Raw genomic sequence first — 27891 nt, 5'->3', positions numbered from 1 at the left:
CTGTCCTGGCTCCATGCAATCGGAGAGGGCGCTTCGGAGCCAAACAGTCAATAGCCCTGGTTAACTCCGCATTCCAGCGGGCCACCAGGGAATCGGCTGAAAGGCCATCAACATGGGATAAAGCATCCCCTACCACTCTCTGGAAACCATTTGGATCCATTAAGTGGCGGGGGCAGACCATCCGAATTGGTCCCACCTCCCTGCAGAGGGGATGGGTCGCAGAGAAGTCCAGTTGCACCAGGAAGTGATCTGACCATGGCACTTCTTTCGTTTCGCTTTTACTTAGTGTCAGATCACCAACATCCATAGAGGTAAACACCAGGTCCAAGGCATGTCCACGACTATGGGTTGGGCCAGACTTATTCAGGGACAGCCCCATGGAGGCCATGCTTTCCACGAAGTCCCGAGCGGCCCCTTGTAAGGTCGTGTCGGCATGGATGTTAAAATCCCCTAGGACAACCAAGCTGGGTGTCTCCAGGAGAACATCCGCCACGACCTGAAGCAGCTTGGGCAGGGAATCCTTGGTGCAGCGGGGAGGTCGGTACACCAAAAGGAATCCTGTACTGCCCCATTGCCCAACTTCCAGAACATGCACTCGGAAAACTGGGTCTTCCCAATAGGACGCCTGGTGCAAACTAATGACTTCCTAAAAATCACTGCAACCCCCCATCCCCGCCCACATGACCTGGGTTGCTGTGCGTAAGAGAAACCTGGTGGACAAGCAGCGGCAAGGACAGGCCCATCTGCTTCATCCAACCAAGTCTCTGTTACACATGCCAGGTCAAGTCCTCCATCCATGATCAAGTCATGGATGGCAGTAGTCATTTTATTTCAATTTCTCCTGCCCCCAGGCGAGAGTGTCCCTGTGACCAAGACAGCCCTGCCAGACCCATCCCGAGGGGCCAGCGGGCCGCTGCAGGACCTTGCCTACGACCCCGAGGAGCACAAACGCCACACCCTTTTCTGCGGCACCTCCGTCATCCAAACGCGGTACTACTCTGGGGAGGCTGTTCGGGCGCTGGTCATCCGGACAGGTAAGCACACCTTGGGGGCGGCGGTGGCGGTGGTCCTCAGGACGTCAAAAGGAAGGAGGGTGTGTTTGTGTGTCTGTGGGTTTATCCCGCTTTTTCGGAGCCCTCACTCGTGTCTCTCTGCCAGGTTTCTCCACCTCCAAAGGGCAGCTGGTCTGCTCCATCCTATTCCCAAAACCGGCAGATTTCCGCCTCTACCGAGATGCCTACCGGTTCCTCCTCTGCCTGGTCGGCGTCGCAGGGATCGGCATGCTGTACTCGGTAATCCACAGCGTGCAGCAGGAGGTAGGTCTCCTCCAGAGGAGGCTGGGGTGTGCTACTATTCCTTCGCTTGATCTGGACACTAGACTTCTGTTGATGCAGCCTAGAATAGCATTCGCTTTTTTTGCTGCTGCATCACACTGTGGGCTCAAGTTCAGCTTGCGGTCCACTAAAACCTCTAGATCAGCGGTTCTCAACCTGTGGGTCCCCAGATGTTGTTGGACTACAACTCCCATCATCGCTGAGCTCTGGCCTGGCTAGATAGGGGTGATGGGAGTTGTAGTTCAACAACATCTGGGGACCCACAGGTTGAGAAAGGCTGATCTAGATCCTTTTCACATGTGAAGTGGTACCTCAGCTTACATATGCTTTAGGTTACAGACTCTGCTAACCCAGAAATAGTACCTCGGGTTAAGAACTTTGCCTCAGGATGAGAACAGAAATCGCACAGCGGCAGCGGGAGGCCCCATTAGCTAAAGTGGTGCTTCAGGTTAAGAACTGTTTCAGGTTAAGAACGGACCTCCAGAACTTATTAAGTTCTTAACCCAAGTTACCACTGTACTGGGCTTTCAAGGTCAGCACTAACACTTTGAATTGTGCTTGGAAACGTACTGGGAGCCAGTAGAGGTCTTTCAGGACCGGTGTTATATGGTCTCCCAGTCCCCAGTCTAGCTGCCGCATTCTGGATTAGTTGCAGTTTCCGGGTCACCTTCAAAGGAAGCCCCATGTAGAGTGCATGGCAGTAGTCCAAGCGGGATATAACCAGAGCATGCACCACTGGTGAGACAGACAGTGGGCAGGGAGGGTCTCATCCTGCCTTACCAGATGGAGGTGGTAAACAGCTGCTCTGGACACAGAACTGACCTGCGCCTCCATGGACAGCTGTGAGTCCAAAATGACTCCCAGGCTGCGCACCTGGTCCTTCAGGGGCACAGCTGCCCCATTCAGGACCAGGGAGTCCCCCATACCTCCCTGTCCCCCAAAACTTCTAGTAATCCACGTGTCCCTCACCCTGTATTTGTGTATCTGGTTCTCCCTGCCTAAGTACAGAATCTGACCTTTGTCCCTCCAGGCTAAGCAAACCCATTTCTCTCTTTCTCTCTCCTGACCAGGAGCCGGTTGGTCGCATCATCCTCAAATCCCTGGACATCTTGACCATCACGGTGCCCCCCGCGTTGCCGGCGGCCATGACGGCCGGCCTGGTGTACGCACAGCAGCGCCTCCGGGGGCAGCGCATCTTCTCCATCAGCCCCCAGCGCATCAACATCTGCGGGCAACTCAACCTGATGTGCTTCGACAAGGTACCAGACCCCGACCCCCACTCCTCGGAGGGAGGGAGAGAGAGGTGGGGAGAGCATCTCCTCTTCCGGCCTCATCCTGGGAGCGTTCACGGCAACTGCTGCTTTGTCTCTTGCAGACGGGAACCTTGACCGAGGACGGGCTCGACTTCTGGGGTTTCGTGCAAGCCCAAGATGGTTGGTGAGTGAGCAGGAAGAAGCGGCTTCAGTTGGGCTCTGCCTGCACGGTCAGAGGCAGTGATGCTTGTGAATCTCTTGCCCTCAGGTCCCGCTTGAAGGTCCGGCCGTGTAATGCCTCTCATTTCATCGTTGTTTTATTTACACATTCATTCATTACCCTAAGGCAGGGGTCAGCAACCTTTTTCAGCAGGGGGCCGGTCCACTGTCCCTCAGACCTTGTGGGGGGCCAGTCTATATTTTTTTGGTGGGGGGGAATGAACGAATTCCTATGCCCCACAAATAACTCAGAGATGCATTTTTAAATAAAAGGACACATTCAACTCATGTAAAAACACGCTGATTCCCAGATCATCAGGAGGCCGGATTGAGAAGGCGATTGGGCCGGATTTAGGGCATTGGTAGGCAAACTAAGGTCCGGATCTGGCTCAATCGCCTTCTTAATCCGGTCCGCTGACGGTCCGGGGAATCAGCATGTTTTTACATGAGTAGAATGTCTGCTTTTATTTAAAATGCATCTCTGGGTTATTTGTGGGCCATAGGAATCCGTTCAAAATCCCCCTTCAAAATATAGTCCAGCCCCCCACAAGGTCTAAAGAAGAAGAAGAAGAAGAGGAGGAGGAGTTTGGATTTGATATCCCGCTTTATCACTACCCGAAGGAGTCTCAAAGCGGCTCACATTCTCCTTTCCCTTCCTCCCCCACAACAAACACTCTGTGAGGTGAGTGGGGCTGAGAGACTTCAGAGAAGTGTGACTAACCCAAGGTCACCCAGCAGCTGCAGGTGGAGGAGCAGGAATCAAACCCGGTTCCCCAGATTACGAGTCGATTGCTCCTAACCACTAAACCACACTGGCTCTCTTTTTCCTGCTGAAAATGTTTGCTGACCCCTGCAGCCTAAGGTCCCAGGGCGGGTTGCAACATCAAAACGCAGCATTGAAAACAATCTTAAGACAACTTGCAATCATACAAAATTATTATTATTTATTTAATTTCCATACCGCCCTTCGTCCGAGCATCAACAGACAAAAACAACGATCTCTCTGGTTTGTTAGGCCGTAGATTGTTTAGTTAGCCAAAGGCCTGGGAGAAGAGGGTTTGCTTTTGCCTGGCACCTACCGTATTTTTCGCTCCCTAAGACACACTTTTCCCCCTCCAAAAATTAAGAGGAAATGTGTGTGCATCCTATAGAGCGAATGCAGGCTCCTTGGCTTCAGCGACAGCAACGCAAAGCCTCGGAAGCGCAGAGGGAGCGCTCCTTCCGCACTCTGAAGGCTTTGCGTTGCTTTCGCTGAAGCCTGGAGAGAGAGAGGGGTCGGTGCGCACCTGAAGCCTTCGGAGCGCAGCCCGAGTTCCCTCTGCGCTCCGCAGGCTTGGGGTTCCTTTCGCTGAATCCGGGAGAGCAAGGCTTTCCTGACTTCAGCAGAGAGGGATAGCTGTGCAGCGCCCCTTCAGCCAAGCGGGGGGAGAAATGGAAGGGGCTCCGTTTCTCCTGCCGCTTCGCTGAAGGGGCGCTGAGCAGAGAGGGGGAGAATTTTTTTTCTTGTTTTCCCCCTCTAAAATGAAGGTGCGTCCTATAGAGCGAAAAATACGGAGGTGCACCTCAGGTTTGCCTCCTGTTCAGCTGCAAACGACCCCAGGATCCCCAGATCAAGTGTGGTATATAAATTAAGTAAGTAATCGTGATAATAGTCCTCTGGAAGCTGTGCAGTGAAGGGGCCAGGCGGGCCTTTTTTGGGAGGGAGTTCCGCCGTTTGGGGGGCTGCCACAGAGAAGGCCATGTGCCCAAGCCTTTGAGCGCTTATCCAGAGAATCTCCTCTGCCCTCCTCAGCGCTCGGCTCCCTAGAGAGATTCTCACAGCCCCATCTTCCTCCTGTCTCAGCTTCCTCCCGGCAGGGCAGGACGTCCGGGGACCCGGCCTGTCCGGCTCGCCCTTCCTTGCCACAATGGCCGCCTGCCACTCGCTCACCACCATCGGGGGACGTCTTTCCGGGGACCCCCTCGACCTCAAGATGTTCGAGGCCACCGGCTGGGTAAGGCTTTTGGGGAAGAGAGATGGCGGGGGCACGGCTCTGTGTGTGTGTTTTGATCGGCGCCGGCTCCTCGCGAGACCGGAGGCCGTGGCTGAGTCCCCTCATGGCTCCGCCGCAGCGGCTCGCCTCAGAGAAGGGACCCTCGCATCCCCCGCTTGGGCCTGGGGCGCTGCCTGAAGTCCCCCTTCTTCTTCCCAGGTCCTGGAGGAGCCAACCCAAGAGGAGACAGCCCTGCACGACCAGATCCAGCCCACGGTCGTGCGGCCCCCTGACCAGACGCCTCCTGCCACCTCGGAGGGGACCCCTGAGGACGAGGTGAGTAGGGGGCTTTGGGAGCCCTGCCCTGAAAGGTCACCTTGCCCACACGGCTGCTTCAATTCAAAGTGTTGATGGTGACCTTGAAAGCCCTAAGCGGCCTCAAAGGCCCAGTAGACCTGAAGGAGCGTCTCCACCTCCATTGTTCTGCCTGGATGCTGAGATCCAGCTCCGAGGGCCTTCTGGTGGTTCCCTCCCTGCGAGAAGCCAAGTTACAGGGAACCAGGCAGAGGGCCTTCTCGGTGGTGGCACCCGCCCTGTGGAACGCCCTCCCACCAGATGTCAAAGAGAACAACAACTACCAAACTTTTAGAAGACATCTGAAGGCAGCCCTGCTTAGGGAAGCTTTTACTGTTTAATAGGTTATTGTATTTTTGTGTTTTGTTGGAAGCCGCCCAGAGTGGCTGGGGGAACCCAGCCAGATGGGCGGGTATAAATAAATTATTATTATTATTATTATTATTATTATTATTATTCAATTGGACGAGCTGACGTTGCGCAGGAGCCGCACAACACCTGTTCTGCGTCCGAAAGAACCGGGTATTTTAGCGCAGCAGCACGTACTCTGTGGAACTCTCTGCCCCTTGATTACCAAGCAGGCGTCTTCTCTGTCATCTTCTCGGCCCCTGCTTGAAAGCATTCTTGTTCAGGCAAGCCTGCCCGCAGGTTTCGAAAGTTGACATGAGCTTTATTCCGTATTTATACCTGTTGGAAGCCGCCTAGAGTGGCTGGGGCAGCCCAGTCAGATGTTTTATTTTGGGGGCAGGGGGAGAAGTTTTTATTATTATTACGTTTTATAATGTGTGTGAAGCAGAGAAGGCAGCTATAGCAGCTGTTGAAAACCAAAAAATGAAACCCATAAAATGAGAAACCCAGCCATACTGGTGGGGTATAAATAATAAAATTAATAAATAATAATTAATAACAACAACACAAAATGATCACAGTTGTGTGCGGGTTAAATCCTTGTTTCCTCTTTTTTTTTTTGTAAACTGCTTTAATAATAAATAATAATAAATTTTATTTATACCCCGCCCTCCCCAGCCAAGACTGGGCTCAGGGCGGCTAACGACCAATACAACTTACCGTATTTTTCGCCCTATAGGGCGCACTGGCCCATAAAAAGGTAAAGGTACCCCTGCCCGTACGGGCCAGTCTTGACAGACTCTGGGGTTGTGCGCCCGTCTCACTTAAGAGGCCAGGGGCCAGCGCTGTCCGGAGACACTTCCGGGTCACGTGGCCAGCGTGACATCGCTGCTCTGGCGAGCCAGAGCCGCACACGGAAACGCCGTTTACCTTCCCGCTGGTAAGCGGTCCCTATTTATCTACTTGCACCCGGAGGTGCTTTCGAACTGCTAGGTTGGCAGGCGCTGGGACCGAGCAGCGGGAGCGCACCCCGCCGCAGGGAATCGAACCGCCGACCTTTCAATCGGCAAGCCCTAGGCGCTGAGGCTTTAACCCACAGCGCCACCTGCCCCTCATGGCAGCCTTAAAAGGTAAAGGTAAAGGTACCCCTGCCCATACGGGCCAGTCTTGACAGACTCTGGGGTTGTGCGCCCATCTGGAGGCTTTAACCCACAGCGCCACCTGCGTCCCTTGCACTGGCCCATAGGGCGCACTTATTTTGGGGGGGGGGCTGGGGCGGGGGAAGCCCGAGCTTCCCCAGCCCCCAGAACTGGCTGTTGCGGGAACTCCCTCCGGGCTCGCAAGGCTTGCGGACATCTGCGCGAAGCACGGGGTGCGCTCCGGAGTGCGCCCCGTGCTTCGGGCTGCAGGCTGCTGCCCGCAAGCCTTGGGACACTTTCACTGGGCTCCCAAGGCTTGTGGATAGCTTCCTGAAGCGTGGAGAGCGAGAGGGGTCAGTGCGCACCGACGCCTCTTGCTCTCCAGGCTTCAGCGAAAGCCTGCATTCGCCCCATAGGACGCACACACATTTCCCCTTCACTTTTGGAGGGGGAAAAGTGCGTCCTATAGGGTGAAAAATACGGTAAAAACAAGATTAAAATACAACATTAAAACAGTAAAATGCAGCCTTTGAGGTGGTGTTTCGCTTTTTGTGTTTTCAACGATCCAGCCGTGTATAAATTTTACGAAATAAATAAAAAAGTACCATGTTTTTCTGTGTATAACATGCCCCCATGTATAAGACACCCACTATTTTTGGGGGGACTCCAAATTGAGAAAATGGGGGGAGGTTGTATCCATGTATAAGACGACCCACAATTTTGAACATAATTTTTAAATAAAAAAAACCTAGTCTTATACACGGAAAAGTATGTTAATTAATACTAGCACAGTGCGTTTGGGTCTCTGGAGCCCGAATTTACTGGCTCTTGCCCAGGTTCTTATGCATAAGGTAAAGGTAAAGGGACCCCTGACCATTAGGTCCAGTTGTGGCTGACTCTGGGGTTGTGGCGCTCATCTCGCTTTACTGGCTGAGAGAGCCAGCGTACAGCTTCCGGGTCGCATGACCAGCAGGACTAAGCCGCTTCTGGCGAACCAGAGCAGTGCACGGAAACACCGTTTACCTTCCCGCCGCAGCGGTACCTATTTATCTACTTGCACTGGTGTGCTTTCGAACTGCTAGGTTGGCAGGAGCAGGGACTGAGCAACAGGAGCTCACCCCGTCGCGGGGATTCGAACCGCCGACCTTCTGATCAGCAAGCCCTAGGCTCTGTGGTTTAACCCACAGTGCCACCCGCGTCCCTTCTTATGCATAACGACAGACTATTGACGTCTTTCTTTCTCTCTCTCTCTCTCTCTCTCTCTCTCTTCCAGGAGCTGATGGAGCTGATGGTGAGTGGTCCCTGCTTTTCTCCTCCTCCCAGCACCACTGGAGTTTTCTCCCCCTTTTGGGGGTGGGTTTGGGGATGGGAAGCACAGGTGCCCCGAGACAGCCTCCCACCTGGCCCCTTCGCTCACCTCCTCGCCTCTTGCAGAAAGTCTACGAAATTGGCATCCTGGCACAGTTCCCGTTCTCATCCAGCCTGCAGCGCATGAGCGTCGTGACCCGAACATTGGGGGAGAAGCGACTGGTGGCCTACATGAAGGGCGCTCCGGAGACGGTGGGCAGCCTCTGCCGCAAGGAGACGGGTGGGCTGCTTCTTTCTTGAGAGTAATCGCTATGGTTAAGATCGTGGGTAGGCAAACTAAGGCCTGGGGGCCGGATCCAGCCCAATCGCCTTCTAAATCCGGCCCGCGGACAGTCCGAGAATCAGCGTGTTTTTACATGAGAAGAATGTGTCCTTTTATTTAAAATGCATCTCTGGGTTATTTGTGGGGCATAGGAACTGGTTCATTCCCCCCCCCAAAAAATATAGTCTGGCCCCCCACAAGGTCTGAGGGACAGTGAACCGGCCCCCTGCTGAAATAGTTTGCTGACCCCTGATTAAGATTAATAGTCGTCCCCGTTTCAACCTCGGTTGCAGCCACGTGGAGAATGCAGAGCCATAAACAGTTCAAACCAACTGCAGTCGCTATAACAGGGTGATCCTAATAGTAGTAGTATTTAATAATAATAATAATAATAATAATAATAATAATAATAATATTTATACCCCGCCCATCTTCTGTGTTTCCCCAGCCACTCTGGGCCGCTCCCAACAAAAGATTAAAAATACATTAAAACATCAGTCATTAAAAACTTCCCTAAAGAGGGCTGCCTTCAGATGTCTTCTAAAAGTCAGGTAGTTGTTTATTTCCTTGACATCTGACGGGAGGGCGTTCCACAGGGCAGGCGCCACCACCGAGAAGGCCCTCTGCCTGGTTCCCTGTAACTTGGCTTCTCGCAGTGAGGGAACCGCCAGAAGGCCCTCAGAGCTGGACCTCAGTGTCCGGGATGGACGATTGAGGTGGAGACGCTCCTTCAGGAATACTGGGCCTTTGGGGCCATTTAAGGCTTTCAAGGTCAGCACCAACACTCTGAATTGTGCTTGGAAACGTACTGGGAGCCAATGTTCCTTAAATTATATATTATCCCCAAGGGTCGAAAAAGCGCAAACTGTTTAAACCAGTGGTTCTCCCAGTTTTTCTTCTCTGGGCCACACTTCCAGAATAAAAATTTTCTCGCTCCACTACGATTTTTAAAAATAGGGAAACAGAAAGGACTCCTAGCTGTGCTTGATTTATAGCATAGAACACAACTGCTTAATGATATGATGCTTTGAAACAATGCAGCTACATAAAGACACAAATCATTCCCCAAATATAAGTATAAATAAGCCTCTTACATATGTACCTTAAGTATGTATGCAAACCCAGTGAGAGGTATCAGCTTGCAGTATCCGTTGCTGCCCTTACTCACATTTTTAAAATACATCTATTCATATTCTGCAAATAATTTAAAAGAAAACTATTGGCTTAATTGGGGATTTTTATTTTTATTATGTACTTTGTGTTTTTTATATTGTAGTTTTATGTTCTGAACTGCCCTGAAATCTACGAGTATAGGGCTATATACAAAGTTAGTTAATAATAATATTTTGATATTATACGACACTGAAATGTTTAAATGTTTCTGTGGTGGTCCTTGAGTTTTCCTGCCACCCTCTCCGTCCTTTCCTGCCGCATCGGGGGGGTGCAACACACACACACACCCCATTGAGAACCACCGGCTTAAACAAAGAGCTCTGATTCGTGTACATATAAAACCAGTAGAAAAAAGACAGTCACAGAATCAAGAAATTACACAAAACAAATGAAATACCCTGAAAATCCCTGAAAAGAGAAATGGAAATAGACTAAATAATAAAAATCAAAAAGTTTAAGGAAAAAATTTGAAAAACCTAAAATTGAACAAGGCCTTAACTACTGCGCTTTGGAGTTGGATTATAATACTTCAGAATTTTTGGGAGTTCTACCCCCTTTTTTTGAATTTTGGTCATTTAAGGTTTATGATTTTTCTATTTCCTTCTGAGGAAACTGAATAGTTCAGTGAAACGAGGTTTGTAGCCGGCATCCCGTTAAGACCTTGTTCAATTTTTGTTGTTGTTGTTGTTGTTTAGTCGTTTAGTCGTGTCCGACTCTTCGTGACCCCATGGACCAGAGAACGCCAGGCACTCCTGTCTTCCACTGCCTCCCGCAGCTTGGTCAGACTCATGCTGGTAACCTCGAAAACACTATCCAACCATCTCGTCCTCTGTCGCCCCCTTCTCCTTGTGCCCTCCATCTTTCCCAACATCAGGGTCTTCTCCAGGGAGTCTTCTCTTCTCATGAGGTGGCCAAAGTACTGGAGCCTCAGCTTCACAATCTGTCCTTCCAGTGAACACTCAGGGCTGATTTCCTTCAGAATGGAGAGGTTTGATCTTCTTGCAGTCCATGGGACTCTCAAGAGTCTCCTCCAGCACCATAATTCAAAAGCATCAATTCTTCGGCGATCAGCCTTCTTTATGGTCCAGCTCTCACTTCCATACATCACTACTGGGAAAACCAGAGCTTTAACTATACGGACCTTTGTTGGCAAGGTGATGTCTCTACTTCTCAAGATGCTGTCTAGGCCTGTCATTGCCCTTCTCCCGAGAAGCAGGCGTCTTTTAATTTCGTGGCTGCTGTCACCATCTGCAGTGACCATGGAGCCCAAGAAAGTAAAATCTCTCACTGCCTCCATTTCTTCCCCTTCTATTTGCCAGGAGGTGATGGGACCAGTAGCCATGATCTTCGTTTTTTTGATGTTGAGCTTCAGACCATATTTTGCACTCTCCTCTTTCACCCTCAATAAAAGGTTCTTTAATTCCTCCTCACTTTCTGCCATCAAGGTTGTGTCATCTGCATATCTGAGGTTGTTGATATTTCTTCCGGCAATCTTAATTCCGGCTAGGGATTCATCCAGCCCAGCCTTTCGCATGATGAATTCTGCATATAAGTTAAATAAGCAGGGAGACAAAATGCAGCCTTGTCGTACTCCTTTCCCAATTTTGAACCAGTCAGTTGTTCCATATCCAGTTCTAACTGTAGCTTCTTGTCCCACATAGAGATTTCTCAGGAGACAGATGAGGTGATCAGGCACTCCCATTTCTTTAAGAACTTGCCATAGTTTGCCATGGTCGACACAGTCAAAGGCTTTTGCATAGTCAATGAAGCAGAAGTAAATGTCTTTCTGGAACTCTCTAGCTTTCTCCATAATCCAGCGCATGTTTGCAATTTGGTCTCTGGTTCCTCTGCCTCTTCTAAATCCAGCTTGCACTTCTGGGAGTTCTCGGTCCACATACTGCTTGAGCCTTCCTTGTAGAATTTTAAGCATAACCTTGCTAGCGTGAGAAATTAGTGCAATTGTGCGATAGTTGGAGCATTCTTTGGCACTGCCCTTCTTTGGGATTGGGATGTAGACTGATCTTCTCCAATCTTCTGGCCACTGCTGAGTTTTCCAAACTTGCTGGCATATTGAGTGTAGCACCTTAACAGCATCATCTTTTAAAATTTTAAATAGTTCAGCTGGAATACCATCACTTCCACTGGCCTTGTTATTTGCAGTGCTTTCTAAGGCCCATTTGACTTCACTCTTCAGGATGTCTGGCTCAAGGTCAGCAACCACACTACCTGGGGTATATGAGACATCCGTTTCTTTCTGGTATAATTCCTCTGTGTATTCTTGCCACCTCTTCTTGATGTCTTCTGCTTCTGTTAGGTCCTTTCCACTTTTGTCCTTTATTATGGAAATCTTTGTACGAAATGTTCCTTTCATATCTCCAATTTTCTTGAACAGATCTCTGGTTCTTCCCATTCTATTGCTTTCCTCTATTTCTTTGCATTGCTTGTTTAAGAAGGTCTTCTTGTCTCTCCTTGCTATTCTTTGGAAATCTGCATTCAATTTCCTGTATGTTTCACGATCTCCCTTGCATTTTGCTTGCCTTCTCTCCCCCGCTATTTGTAAGGCCTCATTGGACAGCCACTTTGCTTTCTTGCATTTCCTTTTCATTGGGATGGTTTTCATTGCTGCCTCCTGTATAATGTTACGAGCCTCCATCCATAGTTCTTCAGGCACTCTGTCCACCAAATCTAAATCCTTAAACCTGTTCCTCACTTCCACTGTGTATTCATAAGGGATTTGACTTAGATTGTATCTTACCGGCCCAGTGGTTTTTCCTACTTTCTTCAGTTTAAGCTTGAATTTTGCTATAAGAAGCTGATGATCTGAGCCACAGTCAGCTCCAGGTCTTGTTTTTGCTGACTGTATAGAGCTTCTCCATCTTTGGCTGCAGAGAATATAATCAATCTGATTTCAATGCTGCCCATCTGGTGATGTCCATGTGTAGAGTCGTCTCTTGTGTTGTTGGAAAAGCGTGTTTGTGATGACCAGCTTGTTCTCTTGACAGAACTCTATTAGCCTTTGCCCTGCTTCGTTTTGATCTCCAAGGCCAAACTTGCCAGTTGTTCCTTTTATCTCTTGACTCCCTACTTTAGCATTCCAATCCCCTATAATGAGAAGAACATCCTTCTTTGGTGTCACTTCTATAAGGTGTTGTAAGTCTTCATAGAATTGGTCAATTTCAGTTTCTTCAGCACCAGTAGTTGGTGCATAAACTTGGATTACTGTGATGTTAAAAGGTCTGCCTTGGATTCGTATCGAGATCATTCTATCATTTTTGAGATTGCATCCCAGTACAGCTTTTGCCACTCTTTTGTTGACTATGAGGGCCACTCCATTTCTTTTACGGGTTTCTTGCCCACAGTAGTAGATATGATGGTCATCCGAACTGAATTCACCCATTCCCGTCCATTTTAGTTCACTGATGCCCAGGATGTCAATATTTATTCTTGCCATCTCATTTTTGACCACCTCCAACTTACCCATGTTCATGGTTCTTACATTCCAGGTTCCTATGCAATATTTTTCTTTACAGCATTGGACTTTCCTTTCGCTTCCAGGCATATCCGCAACTGAGCGTCCTTTCGGCTTTGGCCCAGCCGCTTCATCAGCTCTGGATCTACTTGTACTTGCCCTCCGCTCTTCCCCAGTAGCATGTTGGACGCCTTCCGACCTGAGGGGCTCATCTTCCAGCGTCATAACTTTTATATGCCTGTTGTCTTTGTCCATGGAGTTTTCTTGGCAGGGATACTGGAGTGGCTTGCCGGTTCCTCCTCCAGGTGGATCACGTTTGGTCAAAACTCTCCACTATGACCTGTTCATCTTGGGTGCCCTGCTCGGCATAGTTCATAGCTTCTCTGAGTTCTTCAAGCCCCTTCGCCACGGCAAGGCAGTGATCCATGAAGGGGTGTTCAATTTTAGGTTTTTCTAATTTTTCCCTTAAACTTATTTATTTTTATTATTTAGTCTATTTCCATAAGACAATATTTCTAGTCGATTACTTCTCGTTTCAGGGATTTTCATTTGTTTTGTGTACAAATAAAAGAGCAGGCGAAACAGTTGCAAGCTACCAGCCACAACGGCCGTTCTTTTTTTTTAAAATAATATTTATTAAAGTTTCGAAAATGTTACAAAAAGAAAAAAGAAAAAGAAAATAAGAAAAATACAAAATACAGAAAAATAAAAACAATTAAAAACATTTCAATCTTTCCATGTCTTCTCTTTCATTTACTTGTTTCCCTGACCTCCTCACACCTCCCTTTTTTGTATTCTAATTCAATTAGCAGTTTCAGCAAATCCTTTCCATTTTTGCTTTTATCTTAATAATTTATCTTAATATATTGTAATTTTACATTCTCACCTATTCATAATCCAATTTCACCTTATTCTATAACATTACTGCTAAAAATTTGCGTTACTTTGTTTAACCTTATCTTACCGTAAAACACCTTGAAACTTAAAACTTAATGCTTATTTATACATAACTCCTTATATCATTTCTACTAAAGCCAGACAGTTTCATTCCAACATTGTCCCTAATACACAACGGCCGTTCTCTGTCCTCCACAACCTGAAGCACCAAATCTTCCCGAATCCCAGTTCCCGAAAACCACAGGAGGGGAGGCTTTCTCTTGGGCACGGATCCTGCTTGTGGGTTTCCCAGTTGAGGCCTCCGCCTGACCACTGTGGGACCAGGGTGCTGGACTGGGCAGGCCACTGACCCAACCCGTTTGTAAGGAGCCTCCAGGTTCAGTGGCAGTCTATTAGGACTCCTGGGTTCCTAGGGTTACTTGGCCCCTCCGAGATGAGTCGCTGGCCTGATCCAGCCATAGGGCTCCTCTCCTGCCCCCCACTTTAACACCTGATGTTGCCGCTGTTCAGTTCCAGATACCTTCTCAGCCGTGCTGGAGTCCTACACACGTCGAGGGCTGCGGGTCATTGCTCTGGCGAGCCGGCGGCTGGAGAGCAAATTCACCTGGCACAAGATCCAGCACATCAGCAGGTCAGACTGTCTCCTCCGTTAGATGTTAACGCCTGTTAAGCTGGCTAATATTTTCAGATCTGAGAGAAACACTTGCAGGGAATGCAGGGAGGCTGAAGAAGGACACGGACAAACTGGAACGTGTCCAGAGGAGGGCAACCAAAATGGTCAAAGGCCTGGAAACGATGCCTTATGAGGAACGGCTAAGGGAGCTGGGCATGTTTAGCCTGGAGAAGAGGAGGTGAAGGGGTGATATGATAGCCATGTTCAAATATATAAAAGGATGTCACATAGAGGAGGGAGAAAGGTTGTTTTCTGCTGCTCCAGAGAAGCGGACCCGGAGCAATGGCTCCAAACTACAAGAAAGAAGATTCCACCTAAACATTAGGAAGAACTTCCTGACAGTAAGAGCTGTTTGACAGTGGAATTTGCTGCCAAGGAGTGTGGTGGAGTCTCCTTCTTTGGAGGTCTTTAAGCAGAGGCTTGACAACCATATGTCAGGAGTGCTCTGATGGGGTTTCCTGCTTGGCAGGGGGTTGGACTCGATGGCCCTTGGGGTCTCTTCCAACTCTATGATTCTATGATTCTATGATTCTAGATCCACATGTAGTGGAATGTAGCGTTCCCAAAGCAAGGAAGGATTGGACTCTGATTAATAAAATACCCACGAGGCTTGACCAGCAAGACTCTGGGAGGAGTGCATAATAATAATTCCTCTCCACCCCTCGGCCCAGGTCGTTTTATTCACAAAAGAACTTTTTACACAGTGTTCGTAAGAACCAATAAATTTCCTCTGAGCGTTTCAAAAAACCCCACGTGGGACAAAGTCAAATCAGAAGAAATTCTTTTAACTACAAAGAAATTATTTCCTACTTGAGCATGCATATGTAGTTCAGAGTAAATAAAACAGGAATAAAAGGAGGAATGCATTCAGCAAAACCCCGGAGGTCCTAAAACAGCAGTAAAACATGAGAGGAAGGAAGGATGGGTAGTAGTAGTAGTGGTAATAGTAATAATAATAATAAAAATAAATAAATAAATAAATAATTTATACCCCGCCCATCTGGCTGAGTTTCCCCAGCCACTCTGGGGATTTCTTTCCTTTGTGAATTCTCTTCCTGAACTCTCTTCCTGGCCCTCAGATTAACAAACCTAACAATAGCTACATCAAAGCTAACTATCATCTATCTTTATGACCCAGAATGCCTGATGTAGCAACCAGCAACTGGTCTGTGTCCTAGAATGCCTATACGTGCTTGTCAGACATAGATAATTGGGCAGTAGAGAAAAATGGCATAGATGCAGAGGCTTGTGGGATTCGATCAGAAATTAATGTCAATGAATCAAACCCAGTCAGCACAACGCTTTCATCGCGGACACAGTGGCTTGCTCCATATTTTATAATTCCTCATAGTAATCCCATCTGATCACTACAGCGGAACAGTAAAAAGATCAGACACTTTTGGGAAACTATTTCTAACGAGCTGAAGAAAATGTTCAAATGTTCCTTCCCTAAAAAACCCCCTGTAGCCTTCCTGCTAGGAATTACGGGAAATGAAATCCCCCCCCCCAAAAAAATAAATAAATACAGGAGAGTCTTTTAATGTATGTTAAAGTCGCTGCCAGAACTCTAATCGCAGAAGGTTGGAAGGGAGAGGATAGCCCATCTAAATCAGACTAGCAAAATAAAATAAGTGAATACGCCGAACTGGCGAGGTTATCAGCAAGGTTAAGAGACACTACGGATGGGTTTTTTCTTCCCGGAGAGTGGCATATTTACAGAGTTTATGTAAAAGAACATTGTTGAAAGATCAGTCCGTTTGCGGGTCTTGATGGAGCTTTGGTGTGCAAATAGGATAACCGTACAAAGCAAAATTTATAGCAAGTCAATAATACGGCAAAAGTAAAGCTCAAGCGCATATTTAAGGAATTTAAATCGGGAATGCAAGGGGAAGATTGGGGATCTTGATAAATGTAATCACAAATGGATGCACGAAACTAGTTAAAGAATGAATAATTGTTTGTTTTTATTTCTCGTTTTGCCTATAATATCTGTTGTACATTTCTGTTATAAAGTTTTCAATCAATAAAGCACTTAAAAGCAAAAAAGCAAAAGAGAAAAATAATGTCTCTTCCATCCTCCTCCTCCCTGCCTCTCATTTCCCCTGACATACACTGGCCACAATCCTCATTTTTTCCTCTCTCTCTCTCTCTAACGCATCCATCTCCCTTGCAGAGACGTCATCGAGTGCAACATGGACTTCCTGGGTCTGGTGGTGCTCCAGAACAAGCTGAAGCCCGAGACGGTCCCGATCCTGGCCGAGCTGCAGAGGGCCCGCATTCGCCTCGTCATGGTGACAGGTGCGCTGGGTGGGGCCTGGAGGTGGGGCAGCGGGTGCTCAGCACCAAGAGTTCTGCTTCCCTTAGATGGGCTACCTGCCCAGGCTGATGAGCCTCCATGCACACATACAAACAAGAATGATTCTTTTTGATACCATTTTAATATATTGACCCTCACGTACATTATTGTTATTTATAATACAGTGGTGCCCCGCAATACGAACGCCTCGCAAGACGGAAAACCCGCTAGACGAAAGGGTTTTCCGTTTTGGAGGCGCTTCGCAAAACGAATTTCCCTATGGGCTTGCTTCGCAAGACGAAATGTCTTGCGAGTTCCTGCGGGTTTTTACCCCCTTTTTTCCCCCTTTTCCTAAGCCGCTAAGCCGCTTATCAGCTGATCCACTAAAAGCCGCTAAACCGCTAATAGTGCTAATCTGCTAAGCTGTCAATGGGCTTGCTTCGCAAGACGAAAAACCGCTATACGAAGAGCCTCACGGAACGGATTAATTTCGTCTTGTGAGGCACCACTGTAAGTAATAATAATAAATAATATATTTTTATTTATACCCCGCCCTTCCCGGTTCAGGGCGGCTAATTTAAAACAATTAATGCAACAAAAAACAGCATAAAATACAGTATAAAACGTGAATAACAATAAATTCAGAATTCAAGAATCAATTTGGGGGGGAAATCCATCCAATGAACATTAGATGATCACCAGGGCTTGCTGGCTAAATTAGTGCTTTTTGGGCCAGCGAGGAGACCAGGGGAGAATTAGCTGTGGGATCCCATAAAAATCTTCATAAAAAGGGAAGGAAGAAGTATAAAAGATCAGGCTGAATTCAAATTGAAGGCCAGGCGGAATAGCTCTTACAGGCCCTGCGGAACGAAGTTAAATCCTGCAGGGCCCTGGTCTCCTGGGACAGAGCATTCCACCAGGTCGGAGCCACCACTGAGAAGGCCCTGCGAAGCGCCCTGAGATCTTCGGGCAAAGGGCAGCATGCAAATTTACTAAGTGAACAAACACACGGCTGCTCAAATGGTCCATGCCCAAAGATGGGAGGAAGAAACAGTTCCGACTAAAGAAGATCGGCGATTAAAATGAACAGAATACAGTGGTACCTCGGGTTAAATACTTAATTCGTTCCGGAGGTCTGTTCTTAACCTGAAACTGTTAACCTGAAGCATCACTTCAGCTAATGGGGCCTCCTGCTGCGGCTGCTGCACCGCCAGAGCACAATTTCTGTTCTCACCCTGAAGCAAAGTTCTTAACCCAAGGTACTATTTCTGTGTTAGTGGAGTCTGTAACCTGAAGCGTATGTAACCTGAGGTACCACTGTACGCAGAAATGGCAAAACTTACCGGAAGAATAAGAAATCAAGAAGAGAGACTTTTAAAAACAGAACGGGGGGAAATTTATCGATTATTTGAGGACATATTGTCAACAAATTAAAAAATTCAGCGGGATTGATATAAACACATGCAGTAAGAGATAATTAAGGGGAAATGTATACAGTTGCACCTTGTTTTGCGACGGGGATTCGTTCCGGAGCCCCGACCGCTAGCCGAAAAGGACGCAGGGCAAAGCGCCGCATCTGCGCACGTGCGCGGAGTGGTTTGCACTTCTGCCCATGCGCAGTTTAGCACTTCTGCGCATGCGCGAGCGGCAAACTCGAAAGTAACCTGTTCCGGTACTTCTGGGTTTGCCAAAGTGGACATTAGACAAGGCAGACGTTCCCAGTGGTATTACTGTAAATATATTTGAATTGGATATGGGGTAATAAAAAAGATATGAAATAAATACCCACAAAAGGGAAGTCGAGAGGAAGGTAAATTAGATTTGTAAAGGCTCTGATTGTTTGTTTTTTGGCTAAAATGTTGATTTATTTTTTTAAAAAGTAAACCGAATCCAAATTACACCAGCCATTAGGACCCTAGAGCAGGATCAGGGGCAGTGGAATTAGGGGCCAGGATACCTGGGGTGCCTAGCTTCCCCCCCAGCAGTAGACCTGAAGGAGCGTCTCCACCCCCATTGTTCTACCCGGACACTGAGGTCCAGCGCTGAGCGCCTTCTGGCAAGGCGCCAAGTTACAGGGAACCAGGCAGAGGGCCTTCTCGGTGGTGGCTCCCACCCTGTGGAACGCCCTCCCACCAGATGTCAAAGAGAAAACAACCACCAGCCTTTTAGACGACATCTGAAGGCAGCCCTGTTTAGGGAAGCTTTTAACGCTTAATAGGTTATTGTATTTTGGTGTTCTTTTGGGTGCAGTCCAGTGTGGCTGGGGAAACCCAGCCAGATGGGCGGGGTATAAATAATAAATTATTATTAGCTGCATTGCTGTGACGGTCTTTCTCTTCTCCCTGCCCCTCCTCTTCCTCTTCCTCTTCCTCTTCCTCCTCTCCCTGGCCAGGAGATAACCTGCTGACGGCCATCTCGGTGGGGCGCGAATGTGGCATGATCCCTGCCAAGGGCAAGGTGATTCTGACCGAGGCCGTTCCTCCCAGAGACGGGCAGCCGGCCACCATTCACTGGCAGTACGCGGACGAGCTCCCTGCGCTGGAAATATCGGACAAGGCAAGCAAGGAGGTGAGGCTCCTTCAAGATGTCTGCAGCGGCAACACCCCCTTTTATGGCTTGTTTTTTGGGGGGCAGGCATTAAGAACGCAAGGGGACCCTGCAGGATCAGGCCAACGGATCATCTAGCGCAGCATCCGAACGGTTGCAAGCAGGGTTCCTGGAACCGTAGAGTTGGAACGGGGTACCCAAGGGCCATCCAGTCTGACCCCGAGCCCAAGAGGCAACTCTCCCACCTTTTCACCCGTTTCCAGCAACTGGGATTCGGAAGCGCTTGCTGCCTCCGGTCTCCCCAGGGGGTGCAAGTCACGGGCGCCAGTTTATAGGAGGATAAGAGGAGTTATTACTCCGAATCGTGGGTAGGCCAACTAAGGCCCGGGGGCCGGATCTGGCCCAACCGCCTTCTGAATCCGGCCCGCGGACGGTCCGGGAATCAGCGTGTTTTTGCATGAGTAGAATGTGTCCTTTTATTTAAAATGCATCCCTGGGTTATTTGTGGGGCATAGGAATTTGTTCATTTTTCTTTTCAAAATATAGTCCGGCCCCCCAGAAGGTCTGAGGGACAGTGGACCGGCCCCCTGCTGAAAAAGATTCCTGACCCCTGCTGAGTGAATCCTCACCTTTTCCTCTCTGCATTCTTTGTTCTCTAATACCGATGGACCACCTTGTCTTTGGAGAGGGAGGGTTTTCCACACTGTATAATAATACAGTGGTGCCTCGCAAGACGGAAAACCCGTTAGACGAAAGGGTTTTCCGTTTTGGAGGCGCTTCGCAAGACGAATTTCCCTATGGGCTTGCTTCGCAAGACGAAAATATCTTGCGAGTTCCTACGGGTTCTTTTTCCTTTCCCCCCCCCCTTTTTCTAAACCGCTTATCTGCTTATCCGCTAAGTCGATAAGCCGATAAGCCGCTAATAGCGCTAATCCGCTAAGCCATCAATGGGCTTGCTTCGCAAGACGAAAAAACCGCTAGAGGAAGAGACTTGCGGAACGGATTAATTTCGTCTTGCGAGGCACCACTGTAATAGTAATAGTAATAATAATAATAATAATAATAATAATAATAATAATAATAATTTATTTATATCCCGCCCTGTTTTCCTCCAGGATATCAAGCTGATGCTGGACAAGGAGGACCAGCCCCCTGCGGCCCCCCCAGACACCAGCTACCATTTTGCAGTCGGCGGAAAGTCCTTCTCGGTCATCCTCGACCACTTCCCGGATCTCTTGCCTAAGGTACGTCCTTTGGAGAGAATGGCAGAGTGGGGGAGGAGGGGAACGTGGCAGGTTTGGACCCTGCTGGGGGTATCTCTGGGTAGGGGGAGAGGTGTCCCCTGCATCCGAACCCTTGGAGAGCCGCTGTTGTCAGTCAGTGCAGAGAACAGCAAGCAGGGTGGACTGTGGGCCACAGAGCCAGGATTTGAACCCAGGTCCTTGTCTTCACAACAACCCTGCAAGGTAAGTCATGGCCTAGGACCCTCGTACCTACGGGACCGCCTCTCCCGTAATGCCCCACGGAGGACCTTAAGGTCCATAAATAGCAACACCCTAGAGGTCCCTAAGGAAGTCAGATTAGCCTCAACCGGAGCCAGGGCCTTTTCAACACTGGCCCCGGCCTGGTGGAACGCTCTGTCTCATGAGACCAGGGCCCTGCGGGATCTGATTTCTTTCCGCAGGGCCTGTAAGACACAGTTGTTCCGCCTGGCCTTTGGCTCGGAATCAACTTGATCCCCTCCCCCTCTTAATTTTTTTCTTTTCTTCTTCTGTGATGGAACTCCTATTTGGGGACTTCCCTGGCTTTTTTCTGGCCCACGTAGGACCAGTCTGGATAGTTAGCCTTGGTGAAGACTTGGCGTTTTCATCCCCCAAAAAACTGATTTGAGTTTCCATTGAAATGAGGCTGCATTTTAATGTTTCAATGCTGTATTTTAATCTTGTTTTTAAGTTGTATTTCAATCAATTTGTTTTATATCGGTTGTTAGCCGCCCTGAGCCCGGTCTTGGCCGGGGCGGGCGGGGTATAAATAAAATTTATTATTATTATTATTAAAAGCGGTAGCAACAGGGCCTCCAAGGCCACACCCAGCAAGTGTCACGGGCACAGAGTGGGGATTCGAACCCTTGTCTCTCGCAGGTCAAAGGCCTGGAAACGATGCCTTATGAGGAATGGCTAAGGGAGCTGGGCATGTTTAGCCTGGAGAAGAGGAGGTTAAGGGGTGATATGATAGCCATGTTCAAATATAGAAAAGGATGTCACATAGAGGAGGGAGAAAGGTTGTTTTCTGCTGCTCCAGAGAAGCGGACACGGAGCAATGGCTCCAAACTACAAGAAAGAAGATTCCACCTAAACATTAGGAAGAACTTCCTGACAGTAAGAGCTGTTTGACAGTGGAATTTGCTGCCCAGGAGTGTGGTGGAGTCTCCTTCTTTGGAGGTCTTTAAGCAGAGGCTTGACAACCATATGTCAGGAGTGCTCTGATGGTGTTTCCTGCTTGGCAGGGGGTTGGACTCGATGGCCCTTGGGGTCTCTTCCAACTCTAGGATTCTATGATTCTATGATTCTAGATCCACATGTGGTGGAATGTAGCGTTCCCAAAGCAAAGGAAGGATTAGACTCTGATTAATAGAAGACACACAGAGGCTTGACCAGCAAGACTCTGGGAGGGGTGCGTATAATAATAATTCCTCTCCACCCCTCGGCCCAGGTCGTTTTATTCACTAAAGAACTTTTTACACAGTGTTCGTAAGAACCAATCAGATTTCCTCTGAGCGTTTCAAAAAACCCCATTGATTCTAGGTCCAAGTCGGATCCTGCAATCTCCTTTCCTGTAGGTCCGTAGTTCCACATCTGCCTTTGCTGTCCTGGGTTTTCACTCTTTCCGGAGGGAGCTAGGGTTAGAACTGCTGCCCCAAGTGGGGCTGGGATGCCTCTGGTTTTTGTTCGACACCAGCCTCCTTCTCCCTCCATTGTAGCTGCTCCTCTGTGGCACGGTCTATGCCCGGATGGCCCCCGAACAGAAGACCCAGCTGGTGGAAGCCCTGCAGAAGATGGAGTGAGTAGCTTTTCCTGCCATTGCAACTCCCCGAGTCCCAGCCCCGGCTCCGGGAGGTTGGGGGTCTGACCCCGTCTCCCTCCTTATTCTGCCTTCCACAAAACAAAAACCTAGAATTGTACAAAGCCTTAACTGGATGCTGGCTACAAACCTCATTTAACTGAACTATTCAGTTTCCTCAGAAGGAAATAGAGAAAGCATAAACCTTAAACGACCAAATTCAAAGAAAGGGGGTAAAGCTCCAAAAAAACTCTGAAGTATTATAATCCTAGCTTGACCGAGGTGAAGCAAAGCGCAGTAATAAAGGATTGAGGACTCAGGAACAGTTTCTAAAACTGAGTTTACAGAAAAGGTTTGAAAACCTAAATGGCAAGAAAGGAATACACAGCCCAACTGTGTCTAAAACTTGCCATTTAGGTTTTCAAACATTTTCTGTAAACTCAGCGGAACGTTTCAACCCTGTTCTTGAGTTTGTTTAAAATCTAAAACAGCTTATCTTGTATTCCTTTCTTTGAATTTGTGCCATTTAGGTTTTCTAAACCTTTTTGTAAAGGCAATACAAAAATTTTTCACATCTGAGTCCTCAACTCTTTATTACTGTGCTTGGCTTTCTTCAAGTTGGGCTGTGTCTAAAACTTGCCATTTAGGTTTTAGCCGTTAAGGCTTTGCTCAATTCTAGGTTTTTTACAATTTTTTCCTTAAACTATTTGATTTTTATTATTTAGTTTATTTCTATAAGATAATATTTTTAGTCGATTACTTCTCGTTTCAGGGATTTTCACGGTATTTCATTTGTGTAATTTCTCGGTTCCGTGACTGTCTTTTTTCTACTGGTTTTTATTCTTCCTTCCAGCTACTACGTGGGGATGTGTGGGGATGGCGCCAACGACTGCGGGGTAAGTCGCTGAGGCCGCTTCTGCCTGCGTTCCGTTACTGCGGCGGCAGATTCGCACCCAGGGCCGAGCTCAGGGTGTTGCTGCTTGCATGTAAGGCCCGTAACAACCTTCCTCCCTTCTCCTCCTCAGGCGCTGAAGCGGGCCCACGCCGGGATCTCCCTCTCGGAGCTGGAGGCCTCCGTGGCCTCGCCCTTTACCTCCAAGACGCCCAACATCTCCTGCGTCCCGGATCTCGTCCGGTAGGTGGCAGCTGGCTGGATCGCCAGGAAATTCGGAGGACTTGCAAATCGGTTTCCTTGCGGCGGTGGTGGGGTGGGTGGCCGGAAGACATGCTGGGATTTGTAGTGCGCTCGCCTCACCATGTTTGCTGACAGCCGTGCGCCTCTCCTCATTGAGATTGAGGTTGGATCCTGAAAAGAATGGGGCAACTGTGCCCCCGAAGGACCAGGAGCACAGCCTGGGAGTCATTTTGGACTCACCGCCGTCCATGGAGGCGCAGGTCAGTTCTGTGTCCAAGGTGGCTGTCTGTCAGCTCCATCTGGTACGCAGGATGAGACCCTCCCTGCCCGCAGACTGTCTGGCCAGAGTGGTGCATGCTCTGATTATCTTCCGCTTGGACAACTGCCATGCGCTCTACGTGGGGCTACCTTTGAAGGTGACTCAGAAACTGCAACTAATCCAGAATGTGGCAGCTAGACTGGGGACTGGGAATGGCTGCCAAGACCACATATCCTGAAAGTGCTGAAAGACCTACATTGGCTCCCAGTACGTTTCCAAGCACATTTCAAAGGGTTGGTGCTGACATTTAATGCCTTAAACAGCCTTGGCCCAGTATACCTGAAGGAGCGTCTCCACCCCCATCGTTCTGCCCAGACACTGAGGTCCAGCTCTGAGGGCCTTCTGGCGGTTCCCTCCCTGTGAGAAGTGAGGTTACAGGGAACCAGGCAGAGGGTCTTCTCGGTGGTGGCTCCCTCCCTGTGGAACGCCCTCCCATTAGATGTGAAGGAAATAAACAGCTATCTAACTTTTAGAATACATCTGAAGGCAGCCCTGCTTAGGGAAGCTTTTAATGTTTGATGTTTTATCATGTTTTTAATGTTCTGTTGGGAGCCGCCCAGAGTGGCTGGGGAAACCCAGCCAGATGGGCGGGGTATAAAGAATAAATTATTATTATTACTCATCCCCAGCGAAGGCCGCGCTGCTCTGGTCACCTCCTTCTGTGTCTTCAAGTTCATGGCTCTTTACAGCATCATCCAGTATCTCAGCGTCCTGCTCCTCTACTCGGTGAGTAAAATGCGCGAGGCAACCACGGCTGCTGGATCAGGCCCAAGGTGGCCTACCTAGCCCGTCCTCCTGTACAGAACAGCAACAACACTCCTGTTTCCTGCCTTCCAGTATTCCGGGCTAGACTGCTCTTAGGCGTGGAGGTTCTGCTGTCACCCCAGACTTCCGTACGCAGAGCCCTGCTGGACCGGACCAACGGGGGCCCGTCTAGTCCAGTACCTTGTTCTCACAGTGGCCAGAAGAAGTTTATTTAATAGATGTATTTAATAGAACCGTACTGTCCAAAGGGTTCCTGGGGGTCATCTAGTCCAACCCCTGCAACTCAGGAATCTTTTGGCCAACACTCGAACCCACAACCCTGAGATGCACTGTCTCATACTCAACGGGCTGAGCTTATTTTGGGGCACCTGCAAGGGGGAAATTCCCAGGGGCAGGTGAAGGGAATGGGTTTCCAAAATCTGACTGTGCAGGCAGTCTGAAACGGGCCCCCAAATCCCCATTTTTCCTTCTCCAAGGGTGCATTAGCTAAAAACCATTAACTTGAGCACTTGAGCAAATGCATAACAAGAACACAGCTGTATAAACAAAGCTCTCTCCTTTATCAGTCCGTGACGCCTAATGAATGGCCTTGTCAGTTCCAAAGTGGAGCAGGGATAACATATCTGGGTCTTATCTTTACCCCCTGACCACACTGACGCATAGACCTTGTCAGCCCCCCGGGAATCGTGCCAGGAGTACTTTGAGAATTGGTGACCTTCTTAGATAAGGAATACAGGAAGAGGAACACCCTTTTATGGTTAAGAGTACCGGAGCAGGAACATCTGTGATGTCAACCTGCGTGTATAAGCTGACGTGGCTGGATTCCTGGGGAAGGGGGCAGAGGGTGCCTGGAGGATATATATACTGCATGGAATCTCTCATTTCTTTGGACTTGCTGTGAACTGACCACGCAAGTGCCTTCTGCTATCCAGAGAGCAGAATAAACTCTTTCTCTGAATCAACCTCGGTGTCATTTGACTCCTTCCTCCCTGTTCTGGGAGCGACGCTCACCCTACCAATCAGTAAAGTCTAATAAGGCTACACAGGTATTTGCAGGATTGCGTGAGAGCTGAAGGCTGCGTCCGACCTCTCCCTTCTCTTCCAGATCCAGGGCAACCTGGGAGATGTGCAGTACCTCTTCATCGACGTGGCCATCATCATGACATTGGCCTTCACCAGTGAGTGGTCCAGGGGAGCAGGGACCCCCTAGCATCCTTAACAAACTACGTCTCCCAGGATCCTTTGCGGCAGGGGAGCCACAACTGCTTAAAGGGGCATGGCAGTGCGGTAAAAGTCCGGGGCGAAGGTGGCCAGGGATGGGTGGCTTGCAATTACCGTATTTTTTTCTCTATAAAGACTCACTTTTTCCCTCCTAAAAAGTAAGGGGAAATGTGTGTGTGTCTCATGGAGCGAATGCAGGCTGCGCAGCTATCCCAGAAGCCAGAACAGCAAGAGGGATTGCTGCTTTCACTGCGCAGTGATCCCTCTTGCTGTTCTGGCTTCTGAGATTCAGAATATTTTTTTTCTTGTTTTCCTCCTCCAAAAACTAGGTGCGTCTTGTGGTCTGGTGCGTCTTATAGAGCGAAAAATACGGTAGATCAGCTACGTAGTAACATATTAACTGGGAGCGGCCGCCAAGACCACATAACACTGGTCTTGAAAGACCTACACTGGCTCCCAGTACATTTCCAAGCACAATTCAAAGTGTTGGTGCTGACTTTGAAAGCCCTAAACGGCCCCAAAGGCCCAGTATACCTGAAGGAGCGTCTCCACCTCCATCGTCCAGCCTGGACACTGAAGTCCAGCTCCGAGGGCCTTCTGGCGATTCCCTTGCTGCGAGAAGTGAGGTTACAGGGAACCAGGCAGAGGGCCTTCTCGGTAGTGGCGCCTGCCTGTGGAACGCCCTCCCTTCACATGTCAAGGAAATAAATAACTATCTGACTTTTAGAAGACATTTGAAGGCAGCCCCTGTTCAGGGAAGCTTTTAATGTTTGATAGGTTATTGTATTTTAATATTCTGTTGGAAGCCGCCCAGAGTGGCTGGGGAAACCCAGCCAGATGGGCAGGGTATAAATAATATATTATTATTATTATTATTATTATTATTATTATTATTAACAAAGCGTGTATAAAATTTGGTGGCGTCAACCTTGCCCTGGTAAAGGTCTGGAGTGGGGGGCACTCGTAGGGAAGTCTGTGTGTGCCCCACTCCCTCCCCAGGGACCAAGGGTGTAGAATCATAGCTATCAACGTTTCCCTGTTTTTAAGGGAAATTCCCTTATTCCGAATAGGATTCCTCGCAAGAAAAGGGAAAAGTTGACAGCTATGGTAGAATGGTGGCTGACCTGCTGCATGCAGAATTGGGGGGACGGGACCTCAGCCCCCCAGCACCCCATCTGGGCTGGGCGCCTGTCGGGGAAGGGGCTGCAAGACCCTCCGCCCCACCTTCCCACCCCTCTTCTTCCTCCCGCCAGTGAGCCTGAACCGAGCATGGAAGGAGCTGGTCCCCCAGCGGCCGCCCACCAGCCTGGTGTCGCCCCAGCTCCTGCTGTCCGTCTTCACCCAGATCCTGTTGTCCCTGGGCTTTCAGGTTGGGGCCTTCCTCCTCGTCCAGGGTCAGCCTTGGTACCACAGCCCGGACAACGGGTGAGTGGCCGGGGCGAGGTGTCTTGGCAAGGGAGGGTGCGATACCTTGAGGTCACCTCTGCAACCGTGCTCTGAGGCTCCTCCTCGTCCGCCTCTTCCGGAGGGCGGCCTTTTCTGCAGTGGCCCCTCTGTTTGTGGGATGCCCTCACCAGGGAGGCTCGCCTGGTACCTTCATCGCACACCTTTTCAGTGCCATACAAAAAGTTTCAAGACGTCCTTTAACTGCGTTGTTAGGTATATTGGTTTGTTTCGTTTCGTTGTTATGATGCGCGTTGTGTGTTTATATATAATTTTTATTAAATTTTCTCTTTTACAATTTAAAAGACTCGTTTTACGTCCTTAAGATATTCATCCCTTCTTCTCTTTCCATGGTTCGTTTTCCATATCGTAAACTCCTGCGGGGAAAGCTGGTTTGCTGCATCTGGAATGCGTTACATGTATATTTATATAGCATATCCCCCCAAAAATTTTTTATTGATTTTCCAAAGAATTTTTTAAACAAACAAACATAAATCTCAACCATATTTAAACCAAACTTAATAACATTGTTAAATGACTTCCTCGTATCCCCCGGTTGAATTTCAGTGTATATCATTTTAACAGTTTTCCAAAACCACTATTCTTATAAAATTAACTTAATCACTTGACATCATTATATTTT

At 48.7% G+C, this 27891-nt stretch overlaps 1 protein-coding gene across 2 annotated transcripts in view; it reads left to right on the top strand.

The window, feature by feature from the left end:
- Positions 1 to 27891, top strand: part of LOC307202103 (polyamine-transporting ATPase 13A3-like) — a 63699-nt gene that overhangs the window by 27268 nt on the left and 8540 nt on the right. For both annotated transcript variants that reach the window (XM_079951738.1, XM_079951739.1), the window contains exons 11-28: positions 852 to 1034; positions 1159 to 1316; positions 2405 to 2593; positions 2710 to 2771; positions 4650 to 4800; positions 4999 to 5115; positions 7894 to 7911; positions 8055 to 8208; positions 14300 to 14420; positions 16636 to 16760; positions 19151 to 19326; positions 20421 to 20549; positions 22286 to 22365; positions 23219 to 23261; positions 23391 to 23500; positions 24449 to 24545; positions 25690 to 25762; positions 27059 to 27230. In XM_079951738.1, the coding sequence (XP_079807864.1) occupies positions 852 to 1034; positions 1159 to 1316; positions 2405 to 2593; positions 2710 to 2771; positions 4650 to 4800; positions 4999 to 5115; positions 7894 to 7911; positions 8055 to 8208; positions 14300 to 14420; positions 16636 to 16760; positions 19151 to 19326; positions 20421 to 20549; positions 22286 to 22365; positions 23219 to 23261; positions 23391 to 23500; positions 24449 to 24545; positions 25690 to 25762; positions 27059 to 27230 (2158 nt within the window). The remainder of the gene's footprint in view (positions 1 to 851; positions 1035 to 1158; positions 1317 to 2404; positions 2594 to 2709; positions 2772 to 4649; positions 4801 to 4998; positions 5116 to 7893; positions 7912 to 8054; positions 8209 to 14299; positions 14421 to 16635; positions 16761 to 19150; positions 19327 to 20420; positions 20550 to 22285; positions 22366 to 23218; positions 23262 to 23390; positions 23501 to 24448; positions 24546 to 25689; positions 25763 to 27058; positions 27231 to 27891) is intronic.

Source organism: Podarcis cretensis (genome assembly GCF_951804945.1).
Source record: "Podarcis cretensis genome assembly, chromosome: 13".
Classification (NCBI taxonomy): Eukaryota; Metazoa; Chordata; class Lepidosauria; order Squamata; family Lacertidae; genus Podarcis; species Podarcis cretensis.
Note: the sequence above shows the minus strand (reverse complement) of the source record. Positions and strands in the feature narration are given on the sequence as shown.